The sequence below is a fragment of the Platichthys flesus genome, chromosome 17 (genome assembly GCF_949316205.1).
Source record: "Platichthys flesus chromosome 17, fPlaFle2.1, whole genome shotgun sequence".
Lineage (NCBI taxonomy): Eukaryota > Metazoa > Chordata > Actinopteri > Pleuronectiformes > Pleuronectidae > Platichthys > Platichthys flesus.
In genome coordinates, this window is record NC_084961.1 from 14,102,134 (window position 1) to 14,118,223 (window position 16,090).

General features: G+C 44.4%; 1 protein-coding gene across 1 annotated transcript; it reads left to right on the top strand.

Annotated features, from left to right (window-relative positions):
- Positions 1 to 11,910: 11,910 nt before the first annotated feature.
- heyl (hes related family bHLH transcription factor with YRPW motif like) lies at positions 11,911 to 15,788 on the top strand. Its single transcript, XM_062410092.1, has 5 exons — positions 11,911 to 12,351; positions 14,055 to 14,121; positions 14,204 to 14,287; positions 14,408 to 14,489; positions 14,730 to 15,788. The coding sequence occupies exons 1-5, from the start codon at positions 12,272 to 12,274 to the stop codon at positions 15,401 to 15,403; spliced, it is 987 nt and encodes a 328-aa protein (XP_062266076.1). The 5' UTR covers positions 11,911 to 12,271; the 3' UTR covers positions 15,404 to 15,788.
- The last annotated feature ends 302 nt before the right edge of the window (positions 15,789 to 16,090 follow it).

The following is a 16,090-nucleotide window of genomic DNA, read 5'->3' on the forward strand; positions in this document are numbered from 1 at the left end:
GCCGACACAGCCGACCAGCCACCAAACGTACTGTAAAACTTTGTGGTGCTTTAAAAAACGTGTTGTTGGAAGAGGTGGGAAATTATTTGAAAGCCATCAAGACTTTGTACCTCGATCAAATCTGGTCTGGGTTACTATTTACATATTGTAGAAATGGAAGGCGGTGTGAGGTCATGCAAAACCTGACTGTCAGCATTCACATTCACATGTTCAAGAGGCAGATTTAGCATGTAGATTAAATAGTTTATGGTGGCTTATGATACAATTTTTACATTGTTTTTAATTTGTTTATTGCACTTTGTCGCTGGCTGCGTTTGGAAAATCTAAATATTCTCCTTTCCGAGCCACTATTCCTGGACCCCTATGGAATACGTCACCAGGTCAAGGAAAGAGTTGAAGGAGAAGACGTAAGGAGGAAAGGAGATCCACGTTGTAGAGAAAATTCACTTCCACTTACACACAGTGGTTTAAAAAAAAAAAAACAAGTTTATTTATAACAGAAGATACACACAAAATGTACAATACTCTGTTCTGTGCTCTGACAGTTATAATAAAGTTACCTAAAACAGAATGAGACAACAATTAACCATCAGTTACTCACAGAAACAAACAAAAACAAAAAAAAATATGTTCATTTTCATTTAGATTTAAAGGATGCTCCCAGAGTGATGCCAAAGTGTCTCGATTGCCACCTGGTGGCTGGATGCAGTATAGGTCTTAAATGACTCTTGCTCTTCCATGTTGATGGATGGGATATGGACCAAACTAAAAAGTAAAATAAAAATGTAAAATAAAATTCAAATTCAAAGTTTATTTTCTGATATCTTATGATAGGTAAAACCAAAAGGGGGCAAAACATCATGAATGACAGCTTGTACTGACTGACTTGGTCAAGTGTGTATATCGACAGGACCTCGCCACCACAAAATAACATTAACTCATGTCACTATTAATTTTATACTGCTAAATTAAGTAATTTTGACATAACTTTCTAGCTTAAAAAGTGTTAAGTAGTTGTAATTGTTATTGCTGCAGTACATTGTGTTAGTCCTGTTGTTGATAATCTTGTCATAAAATATTAGAGCCTAAAATACCAATGTTACGCAAGTGCAATTAACATGTGGGCGAATGCAGTTATACTCCTGAGCCATTATCCTGCAGTTAACCTCTAAAAGACTGACACAAAAAATAACTTTCAAAAGAACCTTCCATTGAAACCCCACATAAGGTCTCTGGCTGAACAAAAGAAAAATATTTTCACTATAGAGACAGGTGAATTTAGAAGAGATTAGTATTAGAAACTGAAGGATTTATAGTGGAGGAAATGTTAATACTGCATACATTCATTATGTAATTAAAAAGGCACATTAAACATGTTTTCTACAGTATATAAATGTTCTGGGCAGAGTGTTGATGATGTTTCTCACAAGCGACAGACACACAAATGAAAAAAACCAAAAGGAATACACAAATCTCAGGATGAAAATCCAGTTCTGTATATATATAGAAGACACAGAAGACGATGTTGATAACGACTTTATATGTTAAGTCCTGTCTCTGCCTGCTGTGCCACCCCTCATCTGAACACTCCACTGATGTTGTTGTGAATGCGTCTGAGCGGAGGCCCCTCTGCTGCATTGTTCATGTGTGAAAGGCAGACTCCGTAAACCCAATTTTACGGACATCCTCATGAGTTCAGGTCTGAAAACAGCTTATGTAAGTGTTGCTGAAAAAGCAGCACAGCGGCCTCTGCAAACACAAGATTTGTAATTGCTCTAAGCTGAGAGTCTGAGATTAACATTGTCTGCATACACAACAGGGAAGGATCTACGCTCAGCAGGGGCGAGAACACAAGTCGTGGCCCCGGACCTTGACTTACCCATGTGTGAGTATGTTTGACTAACAATAGGATCCACATTGTCTCACACACTGCAGAAAATGCCATATGTGTGGACGCATCCAATACAGACATATTTTTGATGCTTGGAAATGTTTAACTTTTTGCACATTTAGATTTCACACAGGCTTGTTTTGGCTATTAATAACTTTGATTGATGTCTTCCTCTGTCATTGCAGAAACTCATTGATAGTGATGATGATGGTGATGATGCCTTGGGGCAAGAGCCTCAATGTGTCAAACTCCTGCTCCTACCAAGTCTAGCATGTAGCTGCACCACCACAGGCGGCTCGCCCCTTCCCACGTCAACTCAACTCGTCATACTTGTTTATTTGCCTTCCATCTCGGAGAGAAAATAGTGCCTTTTCTATTTTTTGACATGGCGAGAGTAAACAAGTAGTTCCTTAAGCACCACGCCCCACCCTCTCAGCACAATCCACAGCTCTTAGAAGTGTTTTTTACAATGATTGGTGCCGACCAGGCGACTTATTTGTTTCAGATATTTTCCCATGGCAAACAGGGTGAACACAAAGGCTTCGTGGTGGCCTGGAGAAACCACGGAGTAGGCGTACATGAGCCTCCATACTCAACCTCTTTTGAAAATGAAATTTATGGCACATCATAAAACTCAGTTCACGCTTATAAGCACTAAATATAAACCAGTAGGGTTTGACTCCGTCCTTGTAAATCTGACCCGAGGGAGCGCTTTGTCCGGCTGAAGGCAGGCCAACCGTCGGTTGACCCAGCTGCCCAGCCCTGACACGAGTCCGTCCCTAAACACAGCCGAAATGGGTTCAACTCTGAGGTAGCGCTAGTTCCTGACCTTCTTCTCTCTGACTCAGGGAAACACAAGGCCTTTGTTTTGGTCATGTGTTGACATAAGGGCAGGAAACTCCCTCAACACAGACCTTTCACAGCCAAGCAAGCACACTGCAATACTGCCCCCTCCGCATGGCAGTTCAATGCTGGTTTACACCCAGTAATGGGTTCTGGAATAAATAATATTCATGATTTATCACCATACAACTATGATTATGATGATATATGATACTGATCAAAGCAAAGTCTAAAAAGTAAATACATGTAGCGTTAACTGTTGTTTGTGGCTACATCCAGAATCGGGACCTCACTCATTGTGTGTGTTAGCCACTCTGAGACCCGTGGCTGGCACAGAGGGCTCCAGCAGCACCCCTCTGGGTCCCTGTGGTCTGCGCCTCAGTACATAACAGCCACTTAGGCCGGCATTTTCCCAGGCTGAGACAACACACCACGGTGGCAGCGCGAGCCACAGAGAGGGCCTGATTAAAGAGTAGGGACAATGGAGGGAGAGTGAGCCGGGGACCGTGGTGGCATTTTCCATCTCCGCCGCTGTCTCCTGGGGGGACCAAGTATGTGCCGTGAAACGTTTGAATTATCCCAGAATCTCTGGAATTCAGACAGAGGCACCACGGAGAGGACCCTCGACCGGGGATCAAAGAGCTTTGAGAGGAGTGTGGTGGACTGGTGGTGAAGTCGAGTACATAGGGGCGTGCGAGTGTGTGAGTGCGTGTGTGTGTGTGTACGTGCCTTTAGTGTTTCAGAAAACCGATTTGAAAAAGATAAAGACAATGTTTGAATTTGAGTCATATTCTCTTTTCTGGCTACTTGTCTAAAGATGTTTTCGAAAAAAGCCATGTTTCACTTCTGAGGAGGCAGTGATCGTTGAGCAATGAAATACAGGCATGTGGTGAGAGAGCGTGTGTGTTGCTGCCCTTTCATCCCTTATGGGATCAGACAATGCAATCATAGCCAATCATTGGCAGTCTAATACAGCAGGCGCCCCTCTTCAGTTCAGAGACGCCACTTTCCTCTGTGGTGGCAGAGGAAGAGGAAGAGAGAGGCAAAAACCTCATCTCTCTCTTTCTGTCTATCTCTCTCTGTAATTATCACTTAATGTCCTTCAGTGATCTGGAGACGTCTGTCTCTCGCTTAGTCCTTTCTTCCCTCGCCGGAGAGGAAACGTATCACAGTCTGAAACAATCTGCCAGCCTTTTTATTATTGTATATTTAGCACCAGAACAGAGTAGTAAACGGAGCCGTCCCAGACCACAAGCTTCCGGTAGCGCAGGGCCTCAGCGCTGGCTGGCTGTCTTTGCCACAGCCGAGCACTGAGATCAAAGCCTCCTGTGCTATATACAGTGAGCTTGTCGCCCTCCAGCATTGACCTCAACCAAGTTTTCATGTCTGAGAAAGACGGCGTGTGTTTGTGCCTGAGCTTTGTGCAGAGTGCATCGGGTCACTATGCAAATATGCCTTTCAGCGAGATGGTTTTGCATAAACATCTGACGCACATATAGGTTTTTGAATGCATTTATTCATGTCTGTGAGCTTACATCTCTGTCTTGCGTTTCTTTGATGTCGAAACAGACAGAACTTTACGTTATGATTGATGTGTTTTCTTTTTACTCCAAAAACTATTTGCGATTTAAAAGTGCAGACAATAGGCTTCATGGTCAGATGCTGTGCATTAAGATGGACAACATGATTGCTGCCCAAAAGTATGGTGGCTGGCTGCAGAATGAGTCGGGAGTCATGTCCTCTCCATGTTAGTGGAGGGGACATGAACCCAATTAAACAGTCAAAGTATACGTCAAAAAACTCTCAATGATGGTTTCTGTCATTTCAAGTAGTTCGGACCAGACTAAAAGTTAAATCTTTACAGTAAGTTTGGTTTTAAATAGTTATTCGATGCCATAAAAACAGGTGAAACATCAGGACTGATGGCAGAACCTCACTGACATCCCTTGAACGCTTTTGCACAAACTGGCTGGGGACGAGTTATCAATGCATGGATAATGAATAAATATAAATGACAGATACAGATGTTATAGGTCAACTAAGCTAATAGATAAACCGCTGAAATAGCGAGCTAAAGATAATGGATATAATGAGTGAAATATTAATCTGAGAGCAAAAAGTAAAACATGGAAACCGTTAGGTTAGAAGTAATGCAGGACTTAAGGGTAATTGCTCAAATATCCAGCTTGTTCCGTCACTCCAACTGTTAATCCAAACTTGTCTGAAAATGAAAATATTTGGTTTTAAAGAACAAACACATTATAATCAATTCATGAGGACATATTTGGAACCTGCTCAGTAGTATTGATGACAAGGTACTTGAGTTTGTTCGGATACCACTGCAGTTGTTTGTCAGTAGAAAACCTTGGGAGCCGCTCTATTCATAATAGGGCCATACTAGTTTTTCACAAGTATCATTCCCAAGTTTATAGATCAGCTGAACTGTTCCAGTCCATTAGTTTTACTGAATAACAAAGACTTGTTTGTCAGTAAAGAAAAAAATAGAATCCTGAAAGGATCCAGATTCAGTGATCAGAGCATCACTTCCCTCAGCTCTAGTCATTGTTAATAATAAAAGCCTCTATCAGGTCCAATAAAAGTGGCACCAACTCCCTCAGGAGATGAAAACGATGTTAGTCATTACCCTTCCTCCATCAAAGTCTTTTCTTTCCATGCACACTCACTCTAATCCCCTTCTGGGAACACTAAAAATTACCCAGCAGTGTGGTGGCGGCAAGTTTTTAATGCCGGTTTTTGAAGGCTTATGGCCGCTCTTCCGAGCTGCCGTCAGGACGAGGCGCGGGCCGAATGCCTCGCTGATAAAGGCCGTAATCTGAGGTGTAAAGTTATAAGAGGGATTTAGGAAAGTGAGAGGGTGTCCGAGAGCTGCAGCCTATAGAGCGATAAAACATGGATGGGGCAACATCTCCTGGGTTTTCCACTCAGAGCTCCTCTGAGGAATCCGGCGCCAACTTTATCCAAATCTTTGAATTTGACTGGGGGACAGATGCATCTGTTTACTCCTCTTAATACATCCTTCTCGTGCAAAGTTGACTTTCCATTCCGGGTGGCAAGTGTGTTCCCTGTGTGCCTTTTTTCTTCACCGACAAAAATAGAAAGCCGATAGAGGAACTAAGCATCACATGGCTCCATGCCATAAAAAATGAGTCTCCTCCATAAACTTGACTGATAGTCAGCTCGAACAAAACTAGTTTTACAGTGGCTAATATTAGCAGAGTCTTAAAACCCTGGGTCAAATCAGGCACAGTCGCATGCATGGCTGAGGGGACTGACTGGATTAGCCCTGAACTCTTTCATATTTCACTTTCCCCTTCTTCTCCCCGTCTTTCTCTGCGGCTCATGAAAGATTGCGCACTGTGTCTTGATGTGGTTGAGCAGCGCAGTCAGAATGGACTGATTACGGACGAGACCCGGCGTGCCTTTGAGTCATGTCACCGAGCGACATTCTTCATGCACTTAAAAATAGTAACAGTTGGCTTTTTTTGTAGGTTTGTTTTTGTCATTGGGGGAACTTTGGGGCATCCTGTGTTGGCTTCTCTTTAGAGGCTCGAATCATAACCAGATTCTTTTTTTTCCCTCCTTCACCCCCTCTCCGCTCCCTGTTTCCTTCATTTTGTTATTGATAGTTTGTTTAATCTTCTGAAGAAAATTGGCTTAGCGTGGGAAAGGCAAAATTCTTTTGGGGATAGGTTTTGTTGTTTTAGAGTTGCGCACATTGTTTTGTTGTGTGTGTGTTTTTTTTGCAGGAAGAAAAAGTGCCAGTTTGTGCCAAAACCTCATGAAATACAGATAAAAAGGAACTGAGTGAGAGGGAGGCCACAACACCACGACAAAGATATGGGCTGTCCTAGCAAAGGGTTTTACAAATGACGATCTCCAGGGGAGGGGGGGCAGTCGACTTGAGGGTGGAAGGGAGTGGAAGAGGAGGCGGGAGGAGGGGGGAGAAGAGGAGAAACAAATCTGGAAGGATTGAAGGGAGAAGGAGGAGGAAGATGGGTATTGGGGGGAAATAACGCAGAGCACTGGGGAGGGGGGGGGTGGATGAGAGGGGAAACATTCCCCCTTACCCACATTAAAGACATAAAAAAGAAAACAAACAGAAAAACATGTCTGACATAAAGAGGCTGGTTTCCGCGGCGACAGCACAATGGCTGCCTGTGGCTCTGGGGGCCCTCGCCGTCCCGTCTGGGGTCCGGCACCAGCGAAAGTCACCGCAGTCACAGGGCCCGTCAGCATGCGTTTGTCTGTGTGTGTGTGTGTGTGTGTGTGTGTGTGTGTGTGTGTGTGTGTGTGTGTGTGTGTGTGTGTGTGTGTGAAACATGGTGAATGTCATCACAAGCCCAGTGCTGTGGGAACCGCCATGAGAGGGACCCCACTCGGAAACCACAAAAGCTCCTTTCTGCTTCTTCTCTTCGGCTTTTAGCCTCTTTATTTATCTTTGCGTAAGGGAGCCGGATGAGGAGGGAGGATTCACTCTCTCTCTCTCTGTCTCACTGTGTTCTCTCTCTGCGTCTCTCGCCCCCTGACAGGCAGCATGCCCCATCACTGCAGCCCTCCTGCCCTTTCGACACCTCAAATCACAGCAGCCACTATCTCAAATAAACATACTGACTGTGTCTCAGCCAATTGCTCCGGAGGGTCTTCACAAAAGCAATCAGGTAATATAAAAAAACTCAATGCAGCTCTTTGGAAACGCGCTATATTAACGAACCCGGCGTTTCCGGGAATGCCTCGTATATCCAGGTTATGTCCAGACAAGCAGTGCCACCGGTCCCATGGCATTCCTTATCTGAGCGGCAGATAATTCCCTCATGGGTCCAGCCTGGACAGTGCCAAGCGAGTCTGGAGCCAGTTCCCATGCCAATCTTATTATGACCCCAGTGACTGAGCGCTCCGCCACAGGCTGAACATTAGAAAGGCCTCATACCAACAAGGAATTGACTGAGTTTTTTGGGCGTATGTCAATTGCACTTGCAGAGAGCACGGCGTCATGCAGAGCTCATTTGACCACATTTGGCCTTTCGCACATTCTCCACAGGCGTTCCTAAACATGAGCAAACATGACATCTGTTAAATGCCATTTGTTCACATTTGATTATTGGGAATTTTTAGGAAACTTCACAGCAATTTGTTTGTGTAGTTGACTGGATTTAATTGCGCTAGTATTAAAAAAAAATTCGGAGCTAAAATTGATTTTAAACCTGCAATGATTTAAATTTGTTGCACAGTTTTTGTATCAGTAGGAAAAGATCAATGTCTTTATTTAATCCTATCAAAACATTGTGTATTTCATTCAGAGGCCTTCTGCAGACCTTAGGTTGAAGCAGAACTGGGAATTAACAAGTTTTTGAGCATTAGCAACTTGTCAATTTCAGAAATATCCACTATTTAAAAAATTTTTTGTATCAAATTACAACTCGTAATATTTTGCTTCTATTGTTGGATATTGTTATTATCCTGTGAAAATGCTGTGTATCTTTTATGGTGATTTTGAAAGATATATTTTTTCTGTTTTAAAATGATTAAATTACACAAAGCGAAAATAATAAGGCTTTTATTTATTTAATGAAGAACTTATGTGTGGTTGTGCTTGATGTGAATGTCTTGGCTGCTTTATAACATTTTAGCTAAGTTTTGGTTCAGTTCAAATCTTATTTATATACATTATCATATTTCGTTTCTGTCATATAAATGTGTTTTATATCATATATGTACCATAAATCACTTTGGTGCTGAAAGGTGAAACACAAATAAACATTAGTTGTTTTTTGTCCTTGAATATAAGACCCCAGTACTGTTTGTAATTATGAACTTTTTTAAGAAATAAAACTATCTCTGCGTATTTTGACGTTCGAAGGTTCACGTTGAGTTTACTAGTTTTTTTTCTTTCAACACGTTTCAAATCTTTTGAGTTGGACTTTACAAATTTTGGGTAGAAAAAAGCGTTGCTTAAAGTTGGTTTTTTGATCGTGGAAAACAAAAGTAAAACTAATCGGCAGCCCTGCAGTGAGACACATCTCATCAGTTATTCAGTTTGACGTGAACGCAGGGGAAATGTCACAAACAAAATGTCCTGCAGAGCTGGTTCCATATCACAGACTTTCAAACAATAGCAATAGTCATGCTTCAGAAAACTATAATTGTAGCAGAGTGTTTGTGCCTTATAAATTGTGGGTATGCACTGTCCACATTCGTGTGAGGGAGTTGCATGTGTGTGTATGAATCAGCCATGGCCATGTGTGTGCGTGTCCCTGAGCATTCACACGTTCATATTTGAGCTGCGCATGTGTGCGTGTGTGTGCAAATTGTAAAAGTATGAGCTTGTTAATTTCAATAAGGGACGTTGCCTTGTTGTGGTTTGGGGCGATGGGAGGGAGAGGACTTGAAGTGGCCGACCAAGATCGCCAGAAATCTCCCAGAATTCCATCCCACCATCCGCTGCCAGCTCGCCCTCTCTCTCTCTCTCTCTCTCTCTCTAACTTTCTCTTATGTATCGCTCCAACATCCTCCCTTAACACACCCCACCATGAAACCATTTTCATAATTAACTTATTTATTTATTCATTCATCTTGTTAATTACTTTCCACTCCGTGCTTGTTTGCCACGCAACGTGTCACGTGCTGGAACGACTGGGAGGTGGTGCTGGCCAAAATCGATGAGTGAAACCAGAGTGATTTCATTTTTAAAGAAAAGAGGGGGGAGAAATGGCGATACTGAGAAGAAAGTGAATCTTTGAAGACGTGGGTCGGTGAGTGACAAACATAACAAACGGAGAAGAGACTGAAGCCGACTTCATAGATGTCTCTTTGCTCTCAGACGCTTTCTTTCTTGGTTTCTGATGCTGAAATGAGATCCAGATCTGAATTAAGGAATGATTGGTAATGAAAGGATATGTGGACGGGGGGGGGGGGGGGGGGTGTTTGGAGCGAGGGAGAGGGGGAGACAGAGGGATTTCTCTTTTCTGTTTGTCCTGACTCATACCCACCACACTATAAGCCCCCCTGGTGATGGTCACACTGATTACTGACACTTGGGTATTATAAACACACACACATGCACATGTTATACGTTAGTTTGTTACTTCACATGTACGATATGATAAAATGCAGACGGGCAACCCTCAGTTCCAGCTAATATAAGTGAAATAAACAGAAAAACAAAGCTGGAGAAAAGGATATCATCTCCCAAGAGAAAAAAAGTAGAAAGTACAAAAACATGGAGCAGGAGAACGAAAACCCTTGCATACTTGCTCAAAGACACACACAAAGATTTTGTGCACTGTGGCATGTTTAAAGTAACACACCCTTCCAGTCTGCCAGGCAGGAAGAGACACACTCTGGGCATTGTGTGGAAGGGGGCATGCCACTTGGCCTCCCTCCGTCTTTAACACACACATATGCACACACTGCTGGGTCAGCCAGGCATCGCTTCTAACAACCGGCGCCTGGGTCTCGTGTTGCCATGGCAATCTGTGGCAGCAATCTTCCCACGGTGGCAGCGGAACTGAGTGCTAAGTGTTGCGAGCGACCGTGTGTGTGTGTGTGTGAGAGTGTGAGCGTGTGTGTGAGCACACAGAGAGCGCTATCTTGTCCGGCGAAGAGCCCAGATGTTCAGACACTCACTGGGCTGAGTTCCCTCTTGACCTCCTCAGTACCTGCCCTTATGTCTGCATAGCTGACCCGCACATACACATGCAGACACACACAAACACACACACACACACAACTGTTGCAGCTGTAGTGAAGCTCATACATGTTTATACATATTACAGGTTGCACAAAAACCTGTGTTTAAACTGGGTTAGTGTTACTGAAATTTCTTGTTGTAAATGCAAACTTTTAACCCTGAATAAACGCAATAAGATTAATTTATATTACACGCCAAGAAAGTCCCCAAAAAATGATATTATTCATATATATTTATATATATTAGAAAAGGCAGACATGAACCAGACGTTGCAGTTTGATGCAATTTCCTCGTGTGTTGCACCATGTGGTGAGTGGGAAAAATGTTTGGATGAAGTTTGGGCTGTATCTGAATTCTGAACCAACGGGAATTTTTGATAAAAATTCAAAGTCAGCGTCAAATGTTTTCTTTTAAAAAGCCTATAGATGCACGTGAACATACTCGAAATGGTTATGGATAATAGCTGAATATACGACTCAAAGTACAACACTATACAAACACTATAGAACAAGGTCATAAATAGTTTAAAAGTTATAAACTATTCCAATGTTTCGCCAACATCATTGCAGAAATATAGGTCACAGAAAAGAAAATTGACGACTCAAAAAAGAAGCCAATATAAACCGTTTCATAGTGTCGTTACACTTTTAAACGATTCAGTACAGAAAAACATGCAGTTTATATTCCATGAAAAAAAAAATTGAGAGCATGAATGGCAGTGTTGTTGAGTCATTTGACACGGCTGCGGGTTCCTATGTCCGACTAATAACTGTTGGGAACAAGTCATTTAATTGATTTTACAGCATACTAAACAGCATTAAAGCAACATAAAGAGCTGTTTAAGGATGAGGGTATATTTCTCCATATTGTGGTTCTATCGTGATCGCTGACAGCTGCTGTAGGTCATGAGTGACACTGAACTGGTGTTTTCTCTTCTCTCCAGTTGCATTGTCCCATGCACGCTCACAAAAAGCCGCTGAATAACTCCATTCTGCGAATCACCTGTGCGAATCTGTGAGAGCCGAGCATTGTGCGGCGTCACACAGCCGATGGTGTGCTTTCACGGCCCATCATTCCCACGTTTCGATTCTCTCCCTCCCACCGCCATTGTTCTGCGAAGGAGTATAATTAAAAGGAGCAGAGAGAAGGAGAAAGAAAAGAGAAAGGAGGATGGAAGGAGGGACAGAAAGAGAGCAGGATGAGATTGGAGGCTAATTGACTGAGGATGACTGAGCAAAAGGGGTTTGGAAAGACCGGGGGGGGGGGGGGGGGGGGGGGGGGGGGGGAGTGGACGGGTGGGAAGGTGACAAGCCGAGGAAGGGCAGATTAAAGGGAGGGAGGGAGGGAGGGAGGGACAGGCACTGGAGGCGGGGAGGGGGGAGCTAAAACTGGCAACCCTGCCCCAACTGCCAAAGCACTATTTTGTCATTGGGTGGAAGTGACAGAGAGAGGGAGTCAAGGGAGGAATAACAGAGGGAGAGAACGCGGGAGACCATGCCAGTGATAGAGTGAAAAGACTTAAAGCAGCTTGTGAATTTTCCTAGTTGTCATGGGCCCTCGGGGTCGAACAAGTGGCGGCGCTGATTCACCGAGGAGAGGACACGAGAACACAAGGAGAGACAACAGCAGCAAGGAATGAACACAAGTGACGAGAAGTAACTAAGGACGACAAAGCTTTTATAAGTAACAGGGAGGCAGAGAGGGAGATAGAGAGAGAGACGCAGGAGAGTGAGGGGCACACAGGGGTCCAGTGTGTTTGACGAGACCAACCCTAATCCTTCAGTCCATCGTCCATCCATCCGTCCATCCTGTGTGGAAGAAGCAGAGACATGAAGAGACCTCACGACTACAGCTCCCCAGACTCGGACACCGACGAGTTCATTGACGTGGGACAAGAAGACGGCTTCTGGTGAGCATCCGCCAACCACAGCTGAGTGTGTGACACATGCCCTGCAGTCACACTTTTAAGTGAACTGACATGTTACCCAGTTGTAATTAGAGGTGTGAACATTTCCCTCTTGTTTTGACTCTGAAAAAAAGTTGCTGAAGTTTTGGGGAAAAGTTTGAGCATATCAGAATCAGATGAGATCAATGGGTTCTCTGCGTGCATGTCGAAATCCCTTTTTTTCACACATGTATTTAAGTTATTTTAAAAGATTTTGACAGAGGCCTGAGCTATCAGTTTGAAGTTCATACTTCAGGCCTTTGGGGACGAGGTTTTATTGTATTCACTCACTCAGATCCTCTATGAAAGCGTGCGTCATGTTGATGCAGATATTTGGCATTGCTTGCATGGCCTGCTTTCCAATGTGTGTAGGTCACGTCACTAGCAGAGCTTTCTGATGCAGTCTCTTCAATACATTAAACATTTTAAATATCATTAGATAAAAAACAAAAAAAAGACTTAAATTGGATTTGTTCAATCACTTTTAGTTGATTGTATTTGGGACGTGTCCATTTTTAATGCTTTAAACTTTAGGGAGTTTGTCGGAAAAAAACTTGCCGACTCTATATATAATGAGGATTTTGGAAAATCGTATAGGTACATATGACGCACACGCTGTGAGGGAATGTAATTAATTTCATTATACTCCCTCTCTTCAATGCATGAGCTTTTTACTGTATGTGAGAGATTTGAATCACCATAACAAATACTGACAAACCTATATTTAAATACTTTTCATGTTATTTTATAGAAAGGTTATGATTTTACACTAAAATTGTCCAATTATTTTGTCAAAAATTCATAGCATCGATTGTAGTTTTTCCATTATTCATATGTGTATAGTTAAATATACATGAGGGAATAATCGGGAACATGAATAACAAAAGCTTTTTATTCGGGGGAAAAAAACGAACCGTTCGAACCTTTGAATACAAATATGACCCACAATGCCACGGTGCAGGCCATTGCACATAACTCGTTTCAGTGATGTGGATGTGCATACAGTACGCAGTGCTCAGCAAGCCACTGACGCTGAAGACAGTCTGGATAAATTAGAATCTCCATGTGACATGCAAACAGACGACAGCGCCCTTTTCAAATCAGCCCCCATCAAACGTGCGACCTAAACAAAAACACACAACTAATCTGGCAGCTTCCACGTTCAAATCTAATAGAAACGCAATAAGTCTCTGGTGGGGCGGTTTGAAGGGAACTCCGAGCTGACGGGCCGCTTTCGGGCCAGCAGGATGAGAGCTCACAAACAAACACAATCCATATTGAGTGACTGCACGTCCCATGCTGCATGCTGGTGCCCCATGTGAGCGAGAGCATCGGCCCCGGGCTATATAATCATCTCCCTAAAAGTGCCTTTGCTCATATGGAAAGGAGAACAGCTTGCCAATTCACTGAGACTAATGTCCACGAAACGCGCTCAAACAAAAACAATCCTGTGCTCCCTCCTCTCCCGGGCTCTCCCTTGCCTTTCTGTGCCCAATAAACAAATTAGATTGAAGGGGGCTGATGTGCCATCCCGCCTCTGTGTCATATTAAGGAGGGTAATAATAACAATATGCAACAGAGAGTTGCCATTTCCCCCTCCTCCCCCCTCAATCTCCCTCATCTCTCTGTCTTGCTTTAACTTTCTTTTCTGTATCTCCATGGTTCAGCCCAGTCACCGGGTCCATGTCTCCCGGCAGTGCCTCGCAGATTCTGGCCCGAAAGAAGAGAAGAGGGGTGAGTTGGCCGAGACACTTTCTCTTAATAATTTTCTATTAATTGTTTTTTTGCTCTAACCGTCCCTCTACTCGTCTGGTAGATCATAGAGAAGCGGCGCAGAGACCGGATCAACCACAGTCTGGCAGAGCTCCGCAGACTTGTTCCCAGTGCTTTTGAGAAACAGGTACGTGCTCACAAATCAAGACTTTTTCAACGTTTTCATTCCAAATCGCTGACGGAAGACAAACACCAGCTCAATAAAATCTGATGCAACTGGGTGAGATGTCGCTGACTCTCTCTGCAGGGCTCGTCCAAGCTGGAGAAAGCGGAGATCCTGCAGATGACGGTGGACCACCTCAAACTGCTGCATGCCATGGGAGGAAAGGGTGAGGTTTTTTGTCACCTTAAAATTTACTTTCAAGCTTTTTCTGCGTGTGATTCATTTTCTATAAAACATGGACACCAAAGGCTTCTCTGGGAAAGCTCTAAACTGCATGAGAATGAAGACACATTTATTAGTATTGTGGCCATTTTAAGATGAAATACACAGCCAGCCCTCTACGTGTCATACATACATTCCATTACCATTATTCACCAAATGACTCAACTTTCTTCTCCTCTCCCAGGATACTTCGATGCGAGGGCCCTGGCAGTCGACTACAGGACCCTGGGTTTTAGGGAGTGTGTCGGCGAGGTTGTGCGGTACCTCAGCTCCCTTGAGGGCGAGTCCCCGGACCCCATAGGAGCCCGCCTAGTCTCCCACCTCTCCCACTGCGCAAGTGAGATTGACCCTCTCCTCTTGCAGTCTGCCCCGGCCTCCGCCTTGCACTTCCCTCCTTGGCCGTGGGCATCCTTCCCCCAGATCTCCCCCGCTTCGCCCGCCTCAGCCTCCCCTCCTTTCCTTGCCGGGCGAAGAGACCTGGCCCTGCTCGGGAGCTACCCCTCACCCGCCTCCCTCCGCCTCGCCCCCCTGGCTGGCTGCCAGCAGGGTGCACCGCCGCTCCTCGCGCCGACAGCCCTGGCCACCGTCCACAGGATGCCCTCCCTCGCGGCAACCCCAGCTTTAGCCCCCTCCAGACCTACCCAGCCGTCCCCTCACTGTGCCACCAGGGCCTCGCCTCTTCCTCACCCCACCCCTTCCTCTTCCTCTCCTTCCTCCTCCTCTACTTCATCCACTGCTCAACCACAGGTCTCCTTCAGGCCCTTCGCGCCTCTGGGGTCTTCCACAATCCAGCGCAGGGGTTTGAACGGATCGGCCAAGGCGCCTCAGGGATGGGGGACTGAGATCGGAGCTTTCTGAGGCTCGGCTCCGGTTTGGGTTTCCCAATGAACTCTGCACAGTGGACATGGAGCTGCCGTGTGCACCACGTAGCAAATATGATGAATTTGGAGAAAGACGTCTTGGACCATCGATGATTGTCTCCAACTTTAAAAGGGACTTTAAAAGCCATATCCGACTTTGGGTGAAGTTTTAGATCAACACTTAGTTAAAGAATGGAGGAGTGTGAAGGAACTTTTGCATTGTTTTCATGATCTTGCTTGAGAAACTCATACATAGTAGTGTCCAACAGAGCCATATATAGATATATATAATTCTCAGCAGATGGATGTTGAGTCTTCACTGATCGTTTAACTGTGATATTTGTGTCCCCCCCCTCCCCCAATCATTTAAACACTTGTTTGCCTTTTCCAACTCTGAAGAATGTTTGACAAAAATCTCTATAAAGACTAAGTGCCTTTACCTTGCTTCATGTCTTCTCCGTGTTTTCTCTGACCGTACACGCAAATGCAGACGTGCCTTAGCAGCTACAGAGTCTGCCATCAATACAAAGGCCAAGGAAATTCATGTTACACACTTATCCATGTTCGCCATGTCTGAAATCCCGGCTTGCATGTTCCCCAGCCATACCCCCCCCCCCCCCCCCCCGCATCCCCCCCACTGTCTAAGGCAAGCTGTCTCCAGCGATGCCTGATGGGAGCTGTGGTC

Bases quoted from the DNA above. Each gene is read 5' to 3' on its own strand.
- heyl (XM_062410092.1), top strand. From the start codon at position 12,272: ATGAAGAGACCTCACGACTACAGCTCCCCAGACTCGGACACCGACGAG. The intron at 14,122-14,203 runs GTGAGTTGGCCG...CTCGTCTGGTAG, and splicing joins CCCGAAAGAAGAGAAGAGGG to ATCATAGAGAAGCGGCGCAG. The intron at 14,490-14,729 runs GTGAGGTTTTTT...CTCCTCTCCCAG, and splicing joins GCATGCCATGGGAGGAAAGG to GATACTTCGATGCGAGGGCC.